The 13,867-nt window shown below is 45.8% G+C and overlaps 1 protein-coding gene across 1 annotated transcript in view; it reads left to right on the top strand.

Moving 5' to 3' along the window:
• Positions 1-2,681: 2,681 nt before the first annotated feature.
• The window catches only part of hh (hedgehog signaling protein), a 227,292-nt gene continuing 216,106 nt past the window's right edge, over positions 2,682-13,867 (top strand). The window contains exon 1 of the mRNA XM_070536813.1: positions 2,682-3,100. Coding sequence (XP_070392914.1) covers positions 2,699-3,100 — 402 coding nt within the window. The 5' untranslated portion in view covers positions 2,682-2,698. The remainder of the gene's footprint in view (positions 3,101-13,867) is intronic.

Genomic DNA, 13,867 nt, shown 5'->3' with positions numbered 1-13,867 from the left:
TGATGTGGTCACCATGTGGATGAAGAGTATTCTAGTTGTGGGCAAACATAAATAAGATATGCTAATTTTTGTAGATTAGAAGGCGCGTTGCGTATGTTTCTACGCAGGTAGCCAAGAGATTGACAAGCTTTGGATGAGGCAGTTGTTACATGCGTTCTCCAGGATAAGCCCGATGAAAGATAAAAGCCGAGATATTTTTACGATAGGGCAGTCAAAACTACGGTATTGTTCAGAAGGGTTTTAGTGCCAGCTAGTTTGTACGGATCATTCATATTTAAAACAGCGCCAAAAAACAGGGATAAGGGAGGACAAAAAAAAAAGGACAGCGCTCGTCCTGTGTCCTCCCTTGTTGTTGTAACTAACAACGTAACTGTCCGCTTGTGTCTGCCTCAGTGTTCGTGCAGCACTGACTTATACCGCAAGTCAGGTGTGCACGTGAAGAGCGCACAAAATCTTGTGCTGCGCGAAACGAGACAATCGCGACAGCTTACACGCAACGCCGTCAGCGGAAATGCGCCGCGCCGCAAGAAAGCGAGGACAAATAAAATGAAGGCGGGACCCATGGCGTATGCGACACGTTTCTCGAGCTCCGGTATGGGAGAACGCTGGGAAGGAATTTCTCTTGTGGAGGCTAGACTGGGCAAGTGGAGAGAGTGTCTCACTTGGCAATGGAGCTCGCCTGCTTCAATCATGGGTTCGCGGCACTGAAATATTTCCATCTAAGCTATCAATGAGCCGATTGCAAAGTATTTTGCGGCAGAACACTCCCCAGAGGACACGTAACAAGTAACAGCGTATACCTGAAATTTACTACGTGGCTTGGTGGGGGCCTTTTAAATCTTTTTTTTTTTTTTTTAGTGATTGAACTTGTGTTTTACTTTGGGCTAAGTACCTTCCATTTTCTTGTACCCCACTCCGGTGATAACCCTCTTAGGGTTTGTATATGTCTAGATAAATAAAGAACCTTCCGTGTTCGGTCGCCAGACCTCTAACGACCGAGCACCGTAGTCCTTTTCATTGTACTTTGCACGGTGCTCTTAAGAGAGATAAACGTTATTTGTGAACTAGCAATAGAAAGAAATATTTCTCCTAGCCCTCAAGTGAGCGGCTTCCTCATTTCAGGACTCCATGGGCATTCGCTACCACCCTGCATGGCCCGGTCCACCAACTTTCGCTGGTCATCCAGCCCTGGGCAAGACGGCATGGGGCCCTATAGTGTAAAACTATTCCAATATGTTTCTATTCCAATCTCCTGACGTCAAATTTGCGTAACCACCAACGCAAGCACCGGGCGGTCGCCCGCAGGGTTGTCTGAAGAGACCAATCAAACGCTCTCCTCGTTCATAGGAGGTTACTTTTGTTTGCTTGAAAAACGGATAACATTGCCTACACTGAGCGGCTTGTCGTATCTAATTGGCTGACAAGAGGCGAGGAGAACGCTCAAGTGGAGAGGGATTCGATGGGGCCTAGCAACTGCACTGAAAGTCGATAACCGGATGAAGAGGGTTGTGCCGGCGTCTACGATTGGTCGGCTTTCCCTTACTTAGCTTGCGGTGGCTGGTCGAAAATCGCGACGGCATGCAACGGAAGCTCAAGAATGACGCTAAAACGGACCCTCAACAAAGAAGTGTTGGCAGAATGAGGGGGTAAACGTGCCGAAAGTGCTCGAAAACGTTACACGGCAACGCAAGAAGTTTTATTATACGCAAATACACCCATACTCTCCGGCAGGTGCGAGTAGCCAGCGTCTGAGCGATCGGCGGCAGCCATCTTTAATTCCTTTGGGAACGAGGCAGCCTGCAGCTATTCCGAAGAAAATTCAGTTTTGTTCGGCATATTAATGCATCTTTATCACGTACACGTCACTTTGACGCGGTGAGTTCTTGCGGTTTTGTGACGTCGCGTGACAGGCAGGTGAAGTGGGTGCAGCCCGAAAAATTTTACCAATAGCCGAGGGCTAATGGCGAAAAGGGGTCGAATCAGAAATAACTGTTTTTCTTTTTTCTGTCAAATCATGCATAATCAGTGTGTACACATCATATCAGATGGGAAGGTATCGCGGTTTTCGTGACGTCGCGTGACAGACAGGGGAAGTGGGGGGTGGTCGAAAAAAGTTTTTAACCAATCGTGGAGGGCTGATAGCAGAAGTGGAATAGAAAAGTTTCGAATAGTTTTACGTTATAGCGCCCATGGCCTCCCACCACGTTCTTTGCGTTGAACAGTTGGGTAACGTTAGCTTGGACACACGCTATATGTGTGTGTGCGTATGAGTTTGCCGAACAGACTCACAAATTGAGTGTTGGCTCTTCATGCTGGTACAGGTTGAGCGCGGCCACGGGAACCGCTCTAGTGCAAATTGGCCGCTTGTTCACCAGTGGCGTCGATTCGCCAGACGCCCAAAGACGGGCGCGGCTGTGCGAGACGATAGACGCAAGAGTGCTTGTCGCACGTTTCACGCTAGAAGCGGACGTGGTAGTGCAGCGCGCCACCGGAGCGACGCGCAGGCGATCTGCCGCCACCTCTTCGCGGCAGAGAGAGAGTTTGCGGCCGAGTGAAAACGGCGGATGATGGGCGCCGCTGCTGCCTCGGCGGAAAGACAGACGCGTGAGGAGGCAAGGAGCGGGGCGTTGCCCATCGTGCTCTACCCAAAGCGAGCGCCCACGTCACGTGATTCCGAAGGCGGAGTCTCCGCCAGCCAATGGGCGTGCGCAACATTGGACCGCAGCGCGTGCGGTCCTCGGGGGATCCGAGTCGCGCGTGCGCGTGCGACCATGCTGCTGCGCAGGTGGACCTGAGGATGCGCGACCCCCCCGGCTGGGTCCGCTGCTGCGCGCTGCTGCTGCTGCTGCTGCCGTGCGCGGTGCGGGGCTGCTCGCCGGGACCCGGCGGCGGCCGCCGGCGCAGCCCACGCAAGCTGACGCCGCTGGTGTTCAAGCAGCACGTGCCCAACGTGCCCGAGAACATGCTGGCGGCCAGCGGACTGCCCGAAGGACGCGTGGACCGCGGTCACAAAAGGTTCAGAGACCTCGTGCCCAATTACAATGCGGATATTGTCTTCAAGGACGAAGAAGGAACCGGCGCCGACAGGCTCATGACGCAGGTGAGCCGACTGCTTGCCATGTCTCGCGTGAGCTGCACCTGAATCCGCTGAGTGTCTTCACCTGTGTCGCGTTAGCCGCCAAACGGAAACATGGCGCTCACGTACGAAAGCATTACCGGCGACTTGAACGTAACAATGACGCGTGTACTAGAGTAACTAGATCGATAATGGGATTGGTGGATTTTTAATAAATGAGTGTCGACAGTGTAGTAAACACCTTAGGCAGATGATCGACAAACTGTTGCTGTACCACTGCCAAAGCCTATATGTGTTACCCACATGGGAAACAGTTATCGAACAATAAATATTTCAGTACCCATCGCGCAAGGGAGCTCCTTACCTTATTTACGAACTTAAAGTCAGTAAGACATGTCGCTCATAATTTTACCGCCAAATTTTCTGTTTTTACCCGCGTAGCTAGCAGGAGGGCGACGCTTTCAGTGACTGTGGTTCATTTACCACGATAGCGGTAACCGTCTTTTTTTTTTTTTTACTCCATGTGGTTTACTTTCCTGTGGTCTTACTCCGCTGTATTCCGCAACAGGAAGTGCTTTGCAAGAATTCTACCAAGAAAAAAGTCGGATTGCCCCGCGAGGATTCAAAACCGCAGTTTCGACCTCTTCGGCCTTGTTCCGACGCCCGCGTTACACGGTGAAGCTTGCAAAAAATATTTCGCCAGGTTTTGCGGTTTATCCAGTGCCGACGTAAACAAAATCAGCGGTATGTGAAGTGAAAGTCACGAGGGAATGAATCCGCAAGCGAAGGCTCCAAGCGCATGTGATGCTGTTGCATGGAATATTGCACGATCTGTTGTGTCGCATTATGGGGCAGCCTACCTTTGCTCTCGCTCGCGGCTATTAAACACATGCTCCTCCTTGCCATTCTTGTTGACAGTTGTTTGCATACAGGCCTGCGTCATAGCACACGTTTATTTACAAGCCTCCAACAGCCGTACGGTCTCGCGTCACGACGGCACTTTATGATGGATACTAACGCTAAATGCTATTTAGACATTGGGAAATCAGAGCGCAGATACAATCTCCTTGTACAGTGTCGCAGCTTTTCTTGTTTTTTACTTGGACCACTTGAAAGAAAGGATGCCTATGAATGCTACCAGAGTCACGTCAATACAGATTATTTACGTGCCAAGGCGGGCATCATTTGCATGAGAAACGAAAGCAATTCATTGAAGGGGCACTAAAGGCACATATTAAGTCAAGTTAAGTGATAGATTAGCGCTCAAGAATCTCTAATGCGTCAATATTATTATGAACAGAGCCTTAATAATGGAGAAATTGAGGTAAATGCAGGACATGATTAGAGAATCAGCCGGCACATTCAAGTAATTGCCCGATGACGAAAGCATTCCTGAGTTAAATTCCGTCACTAGTACTCAACCACTCGTTCCACAAAACATCCTTGTATTGTACTGCAAGACGAAAATAAACTCTACTTGTCCAGTTCGGTCTCACTTTTTGAAAAAAAGAACTCATTGAAATTTCCCTCCACAACGACGCGGACGGTCGAAAGGATTCGTTTTCGCTCCACTCCGCGCCGCCCACGCTTCCGTGTTTCAGTAGTTATCGCGTAGTGCTGCACTGATATTGATGGCTCGCGAAACTAGGACGACTGCAAGTAGCAGAGAATTCAACTTGATGCGATGTCGGGCGATGCCTGAACGATCTGCGCCACTTGACTGAAAAGAAGGTCCAACGGCAAATCCGACGCTGTGTCGTGGCTCGGTGCCGCCGTCTGTCGGGCGCCGTTTTACTCACCGACGCCAGCAAAGGGCAGTAATGGCGTATGCAACGTCACCACTGCCCCCCCCCCCCCGTTTGGGTGGCGGGAGATTCGAATTTCGGAAAAAGTATTCGGGCCCTTCAGATGCAATTTTCTCATGAACTGAATGTCTTCTTTGCGAGAAACAAGCGTTGCGAGGTTTCTGGAACCGTATTCTAACAGTCCAAGTCGACTTAGTATTTGCCTTTAGTGTCCCTTCAAGCAATAAACTAATTGCTGTAAATAACTTGTCCCTCAGAAATATTGCGGCACATGTTTGTATTTAAATGTCGGTGGCGAAGTCGTTTCACATCGGCCACGTAAACGGGAATCTTCAAGAAATTCCTTCAATTTACCAGATGCAGCACCGCGTATATAGCGCGCCTTGCAATGAAGCAGCCGCTATTGTCGACACCCCCCCTTCCACAAGTATAGTGCCTCTTTTCTAATGGGCGCACAGCTTCGTTTTGCACACGCTTTGGCGGGAGCCGCGTTCCGCATGCGTAATCAGGTGAATTGAACAAATGATTTGATGTTGCTTAGTTAGGCTATATTGAAATGTAGAAACACAAAACTACATTTTTATGGTCATTCGGCCTATAGTATAGAACAGCAGAGGAATCACAGCAAAGTATTTTATGGTTCAATGTGAAGGAACGTGTCCAATGTGGCTCACGCGCCCCAAGAAGGTGGCCTGCATGTTATAAGGGTTTTGTAGCACCACGCAAAGTTGCTGTTTTGCACACACGCAATAATTCCAGGGGCCCATGACGTAAAACTATTCCAATCTGTCTTTATTCCAATATCTTCACGTCAAATTTACGTAACCGCCGACGCAAGCATCGGGCGGCGACCCGAAACGTTGCCTGAACAGCGTAATCAAACGCGCTCCTCGTGTGTAGGAGGTCACTTTCTTTGCGTCCAAAACGAACAAAATTGCCTGCATTTAGCGCGTTTTCCTATCTAATTGCACTGAAATGCGTGCAAGAGGAGTTCATTACATTGAAGGTTGTCATCTTTACGGACTCCCGTGCTGCCCTTAGCAGGTTACAACGCAGTGAGCTTGATTGTCCACTTGTGCGCAGCATTACTGGCTCTGCGAGCAAAATTACATCACGTGGGGTATCTCTCGTTGCTCAATGGATACCTTCACACGTAGGCATCGCCGGAAGTGAAGAGGCTGATCGGCTCGCTTCGAGTTGCGTTCTTAACAACTGTGCCTGCCCAGAAATTTGTGCAAGCTTGATGACGCTCGTCTGCTGATTCGTCGCCACCTACTCAAGCAGGATCCAAATCAGCGCGTCGCAAATGGAACGTTCCCGCTCCGTGTTCGTGGTCGAGGCTTGCCTCGTCGCGTTAGAGCATAACTGCTCAAGCTGAGGGTTGGTTGCGTGAACGTGCACAAACGTTTATACAGACAAGGGTGCGTGGAAAGTCCATTGTGTACGTCTTGTGGCTGCTACGAGACACTTCAGCGCCTTATATTTGACTCGCGAACTACGTCTCATTTCATAGCAAACCTAATAACACACGATAAAACAAAAACAACGAAGCTGCTCGCACTCGCACTACCGATTGAAGAAGGAGCAATAAGAACTCGCCGTATTTTTGTGTTCTACCGATCGCGTAGAATACGAAAACACCGGCGCCGCCAGCACCGTCTTCATAATTGTGCGGCCATTGTGGCCTCCGTGATTCCTACAATAATAACCAGTACAGCAGGTTGTGTGCCATTTTGGGCCAAACTGCTTACATATGTTGCGAGACAAGAAGAAACATTGACAGGCTCATATTGTATGCTATAGTTTATTTATTTATTTATTTATTTATTTATTTATTTATTTATTTATTTATTTATTTATTTATTTATTTATTTATTGTCATACTCTCAAGGCCCGGAGGCATTACAGAGAGGAGTGGTGATTACTGCAAACAAATTCATTAACAATATTCTTGAAGTTGGTGGCTTCAGAAATGGCAGTGATGGAGGCAGGGAGGCGGTTCCAGTCATTCGTCGTTCTTGGTATAAAGGAATCAAAATAAACGTTGGTGCGACAAGTTGGAACTTGAACCTTAAAACGATGATCCGTGCGTGACGATATGTATGATGGCGGGGAGATTAGTTCATCCTTAAGTGTTTCGTTAGAGTAATAAATCTTGTGAAAAAGGCATAGGCGAAAGTACTTACGACGTAACTCTAGGTTAGGCAAGTCAAGGGTTAGTTTCATTGATGAGACACTTGCATGACGAGAATAATTCGAAAGAATAAAACGAGCAGCTCGGTTTTGAATGGATTCGATGGTGTTTTTTAGCTTTAGTGTAGAAAGGTCGAAAATGGAGCATGCATATTCAAGTTTAGGCCTCACTAAAGTTTTGTACAGAAATAACTTGACAGCTGCAGTTGCCGATGAAAAATTACGTCGTAAAAACCCAAGCATGCGATTAGCGTTACCGTAAATGTAATTTATATGAATGTTCCATGTAAGATTGTGTGTAATGTAGATACCAAGATATTTATATGATGATACATTTTCTACAGGTATGTTGTTAATATTGTACGTAGGAAGGGTGGTATTTCTTACAACACGGGACACACGCATCGCCTTACATTTATTAGAATTGAGCTTCATTTGGGATCTAGCACACCATGATGTTACTATGCCAATGTCTGATTGAAGAGTATCGCAGTCGTCAGGGTTAGAAATGACACGATAGAGAACACAGTCATCGGCGAATAACTTAATTGATGATTTAATTTGGTCGGGGAGGTCATTAATATAAATTAAAAATAATAATGGTCCCAGAACCGAGCCTTGCGGTACACCGGAGGTTACTCGACCAGTGGAAGAGAAGTATTCGTTAGCATAAACGAATTGGGAACGGTTAGACAAAAAACACTTGATCCAAGCAAGCACGTTAGGATCAATGTTGAGGTTACTTAATTTAGTTAAAAGTAATAAGGGCATAAATAAATTACATGTGGTATTGCTTTTGAATCTCTTATGCCGCATGCAGTCAGCAAAGCATGGCCTTCAAGATCCGAACATTTTACTCTGAGAAATCTATCGCTGCGGTGTGATTTTAACGATTTCAACTTCGGTCACTGGCCTTGAAGCCCTAAATGACGTTATGCGCAGCCTTTACCTGTACTCCATGCGCCGTCATGTCGTTTCTCATTGAAGTAAGTTGCTGCAGTCGTTTAAATGTGGTCCAGAAATTGTCAAAACAACCTCCTAGGTACACATGTCCAGTGCGTGATGTTTCCGTGCGCCTCATAATTGTCCGTCGCACAGCAACAAATTACGATGATTTTTTTTTATTTTACCCGTGAGGCGCAGGTTACGCTTATGTGTTTCCTATCTTGCTTTCGTGGTGGTGTGCTTATTGTGCGCGGATCGCGCTCATGTCGTCCGTGCCTTCTTTGTGCATTGTATGACCAACGCAGATTCCTCGAAAAAAAAAAAGCTTCACGTTTCTGCAGCATGAATTTGTCGCATTTGAGTGGTGTGCGCCAGAAATGTGCGGCGGCGTTGGATATGTTCACGCCCCATGTGCTGCAGTCATTGCATTCCAGCAAATAGATATGACGCGGCTGCTAACGCGCAGTTTTCCTTAGTGTTTCTTGGTTATCTTTGTGATTTACCTGCATATGCGATAGAAAAATTCGTGAAGTACAAATTACACACAATCTGCAGAGATCATAACATCGGATTGTGGTTCGATTATACAAGAAATCATAATTCTGTTACACACACTTTATTACGAGGAAACTCCAACATAAAGCCTTCAAGCTGCCGTTCGATTTTGGGCCCTCTGTATGGCACAACTGCGTTATTGAACTAATAGAATTTCTCAAAGTAAAATATGTTAGAACATTCCTGAAGTAGGACTTGGGACTTACACACAACCTACAGACATGATAGCAACACATTGTTATTCGAGTTTCAGAGAAAAGCTAAATTCTGTATCGTGTTTTTTCCCTTTTCCAGCTGCCCCATTTCTTAGGTGAGCGCGCCACGAAAAAGCCCGGCCAACTAGAGGCTATCAGGGCCGCTGCAAAAAAAAGAAAAAGGAAAAAAAGGAGAAACAGTGCTATGATATCGTGCTGTCTTGGAGCTCCTGTCATTGTTGAAAAAGGGGGCGAAGGATTCCTCAAGCCATCATTTGAAAGGCTTTCACTACGCCTCCTCTGACAAAACAAATAAAGCAATGAATCATTCATATCTGATGGAAAGTCATTCATAGAGATGAGGATTAGCAATGAGCCAAAATTACATTGCCTCATGAAACACCACGTGCAACAAGATAGCAAAGAACGCAAGGACAGAACGCTCCCTACACAAGATTCCGCAAGATAATCTGCGTTATGTGGCGGCAGTTTCGCTAATAAACAGAAGTGAAACTGGCCAATAGGTTTTCCAGAACCCTGTAAGGTGGAGAAATGTTCATAAAAGAGAATATTGACACGTGGTAGCGGCGCTGAACAACACAGTAGCAAAACTGTAAATGGCGAAACAAACTCTTTATTGGGCGAACCTGTGCCCAGAATAACAGGCTACATACACCCAAAGCACCACGATAGCGGCGAATACGGTGGCCGATTGTCGAAACTCGGGCGCAACGGCTTTTATACATGAACCATCAAAGTGGTAGTAGCAGTAAACAACTTTATTGAGGTCGTGAGCAGCCAGGCAGGTGGCCTGTTAGGTAGATCTCTACCCAGCTGTTGGCTAGTCCCATGTCGGAACAGAGAGGCCGTGCCGCTCCACTCGTTCACGGGCCCTCTCAACAGCCAGGACTGGACGTCTTGACTGGGCTCTGTGGGGGCCTTTGTGCAGTCTTCTTCTTGGTTAAAATCCTGTAACACATGCCAGAGCATGTGATTTAATGAGCAAGATTCAGTGCCACAATCTGGGCAGAGTAGATCAGTGTCGGGGTGGAGCATGTTCAGAAAGCCGCTCAGAAAGAGGGGTAGAAACAGGAGTAGGACCCGCAATGGAGCATGCGAACCGTGCTATCTTGTGTGATCTGTTGAAGGAAAAAAATAGTCACAAACACAAAGGACAAGAGGAGAGGTTCACACCACAACCAGTCGTTGTGGTGTGAACGTAGAAAGAACGTAGAACGTAGAAAGTACTACACAATTCACGTCACGCACAGAATCAGATTACAGCAGCTTCAGTGACAATAGACAGCGTATAGACTCATCGTTCACATTCCAGTAAGTTCCATTCTGCTGGAGCGTCTTGCGCTAAGCGACGACTTTGTGTTTTTAGTGGGTGATATGCAGGCCCAGATGGAAGAATAATTAAGTACACGTGTCAATGCCCCCCTTTTACAAAGCATAATCCTCACGATACAAACACAATCGCAAGAACCTAAAGCACCTGCACTGCAGATATATAACACACACAAATAAACAAAGTCCCAGAGTTACTTCGGGTTGGCATGTCAGGGTAAGGAATATTTAAGGTCGTGAGCGGCGCCGCTGTGACTGCGAAATGCCGTCTGGCACGATCTCATACCCCAATGCGCCAATACGTCGGATGGTCGTGTCTGGTCCGAGATAGCTTCGCAAAGATTGTCGCTAATTCCTCGTCGGCGTATTAGGGTCCAAACAGAAGCACGGTCGCTGTGCTGGTATCGACGTAGCGTCCTCGAAGACTGTAGTGTCGGCTCTCGGTCCTCGGCTGGTTCTTGATCGGCGGGTGGGCAAGCTGTCGGGCTTCTACGGTGCGCTGGGCGGCGACGTCGAGATTCTGTTCGTCGGTGACGTGCGGCAGAATAGCGTCGAGAGTCGTCGTCGGATTCTTGTCGTGTCATCACTTTGAGGCTAAGCTCTGTTCTTTCATTGTCATTATATGTCAGATATGTAATACACTTGAGTTAATAAACATTTTCGAAACATATAATGTTCCTTATTGTTCGTAACAGTATTTCAGTCTAGAAATTATCTTCAAGAAAGGTTTTGGCGAAGCAGTTTGGGAATGATAAATTTCCTTAAGTTTTCTTTTTTTGGCCAAAGTGTGCAAACTTAAAAACGTGAGCTCAAATGTTTCAGAACGTATTTTATTTTATGTATATATATTTTCTACGGCTACTTTGGTTAACTTGAACCGCACAAGGCTTGCAGCTAACAACAATTTCTTATTACCACTAATACATACTAATTATGGAAAACAATCTGGATACTTTGCAGCAGTATCCACTTGGAACAGCCTCCCATTAAATGTCAAGGACTCTTCTTCTTTGAGTTCCTTCAAGAAAACATTATTCACTTTCCTACTAGATAGCCAAAATAAACCTAATATCTAAGCTATTCACCTCACTCCTGCTCATTTCCCTGCCGGTTTTTTTCTTTTTTCTTTAGTTTTCTTATTCTCTCATTTATAGCCTTTATAAGTATTTTGGTTTGTTATGTTGCGAATGCCCTAAACTACTGTTTTATTTGTACGACTAGCTATTGACTTCATATTACTTTACAGTTTGTACTTATACTTTGAATATTCTTCATCATTGTGACTACTGTATTGCTGTTTTATGCCTTGTATTTTCTTTAATGTATATATTTTCTGTCAGGAGGTCCCCTTTCAGCCACATGCTCTGGGACCTCCTTCTGTATACTTATGTAAACATGTATGTCTCCTCCTTATTAAAGAAATAAACTGAAACTGAAACTGAAACTGAAACTGAAAGATATCCTGTTCCATAGGCTGGACCCGCTATTAGAACTTGCTTTGCTACAGTACCTATTGTTCGCTTTTTTTCATCTGTGCAGCAGCCCTTGTCTGCGCTTGCAAGCACCTAGAAGGGCACCTAGATACTGTTGCTGTTGGCTCAAAACATGGCTTGTACCCACAATGGAGATTGGCCACACTGTATAGAATGAAACCAACTCTCAACAACATACCAAAAGGGTTAAAGGCGAACATTCAAAACGAATCATTTGACAATTAGCTGATAATACTGATTTTGTGAGCACCTATACATTACAAAAAAATTAGACTGAGAAGCTAAGGAAATTAACAATAAAATGAAATGTCCCACGGTCAGTACCCTAGCTAGCAGCGTAACCTTCCGGATGCTTCCATGAACATGTACAGAGCACTACTCATCGAATCATAGCTTGTGCCTAGTTGACAGGCACGAAAAGACAAAATCTTTCATGTTGTAAATGCTGAACCCAATTTTCTAGTTTGAAAATGAGAAACATCTTGCGAATAAGGAGAAGCGGCGGCAAAAAAGGAAGAAATGGTCAATAGTTTCCGGTTCATCACAAAAAGAGTTGATGTTAGTTATGGATAGACCAGATCTAGGAAGGTAAAAATTTAGGCGGGCAACTTTACAGTGGAAACTTGCTAACGTCACCTCGCATTGGCGTGAAAGGCATTTGCTCGTGCTGTACTGAAATTTTACATGTCGAAAATCATGTGCAGAAAGTATCGATGATTCATTACAAGTCAACAATAAAAGGCGTTTGAATCTGGCTCCTGTTAGAAAAGAAATCAGGAAGCAAATTTAAGACCGGACCATTTAGCGATAATGATGCGAGCTAATCAGCTGATTCATTTAAAAAGATTTCACCATGTCCGGAGACCCAGACAAAGCGTGCTTCATAGAAATTGTCTGGGACAAGAGTCGAAAATACACTCAGCAGGTGTGACCGATTAGTGTAAGTTAAATGTGTACAGACCCAAAGCGCGTCTGTAACCGCTATTACCTCAGATACCTGTGGGCCCGATTTTCCGATGGCCAGAATTATCGCCAGGAATTCATCAAGAAATATTGGAGTGTAATCGGCGAGACGGAGAGCAAAAGACCAGTTAAGCTGAAGTGAAACGATGCCAACATCGGCCTTCTCTAAATTTTGTGATGCATCCCTTGTAATTAATTAGTGAGACAGAAAATTCATTAATATTATCTGGAAGGAGAATTTCAAGTATGCGCGCTGGAGGAAGTTTTGTGTGTTATGGAAAACTATCACCAAAGATCACGTTTACTTTGAACGAATTAGATTTTGGAGAGATCAGTTTGGCAGATGAACTTGAAGTTTCGATACCAGCCCCGGAACAAAAACAACTTGTGGCTGTTGATCAACCTGTTATGAAAACGGAAGATTTGATGAAAACTGGTTGCAAATAGAAGAGGGATGCATCGTAAGGCTTCAGGAAGGTCAAAACGGATAGTTGCTTAGATCTGAACTGAAGCAGAATAATTCCAGACTCCAAATAAAGTACACTGTTAGCCACGAAACTTGGCAGCCCAGGGCAGAGGCGTAGCACTTGCCTTTCTAGTAATATTAAAGATGGTAGTTTGTGTGCTACACATCCTGAAAAAAGAACACAGCCAAATTCGAGAATGGGGCGGACGTAAAGTAAAGCCATCTGCTAGCCGCCTGGTTAGCTCAGATGGTAGAGCGGCTGCCCCGGAAAGGTGGTTGTCCCGGGTTTGAGTCCCGGACCAGGACGAATTTTTCTTCAACTATGAGGCCTTTCTTTCGTGGAACCCGTATGGGTTTCCTTTGTAGCAATTGCTACGAAGGGGTGGATGTCTGATTTTCCCTTTATTCATTACTTCTCTCCACCTTGCGGGCTTCCGCAGAACTACTACGCCAAGCTCTTGCCTTTGCTTTGTGTAGTCGACAAATTCGACTTCGCCTTGCCATCTGCTAGCCGCCTGGTTAGCTCAGATGGTAGAGCGGCTGCCCCGGAAAGGCGGTGGTCCCGGGTTCGAGTCCCGGACCAGGACGGTTTTTCTTCAACTATGAGGCTTTTCTTTCGAGGAAAGGGTATGGGTTTCCTTCGTAGCAATTGCTACGAACGGGTGGATGTCTTATTTTCCCTTTTCTCAAGGTTTATAAATCATAAGCACCGTAGCTCTACGCATCCCTGTGTTTTTATTACTGAACCGGCGCAACAATGCTATTACACGTTCCCCTTTTCCAGCCTTTGATTCGATTTGTTGCTGCCAGTTTAGCTTACCATCATA

This window comes from Dermacentor albipictus, chromosome 4 (genome assembly GCF_038994185.2).
Source record: "Dermacentor albipictus isolate Rhodes 1998 colony chromosome 4, USDA_Dalb.pri_finalv2, whole genome shotgun sequence".
NCBI lineage: Eukaryota > Metazoa > Arthropoda > Arachnida > Ixodida > Ixodidae > Dermacentor > Dermacentor albipictus.
This window is presented reverse-complemented; position numbering and strand designations above follow the sequence as displayed.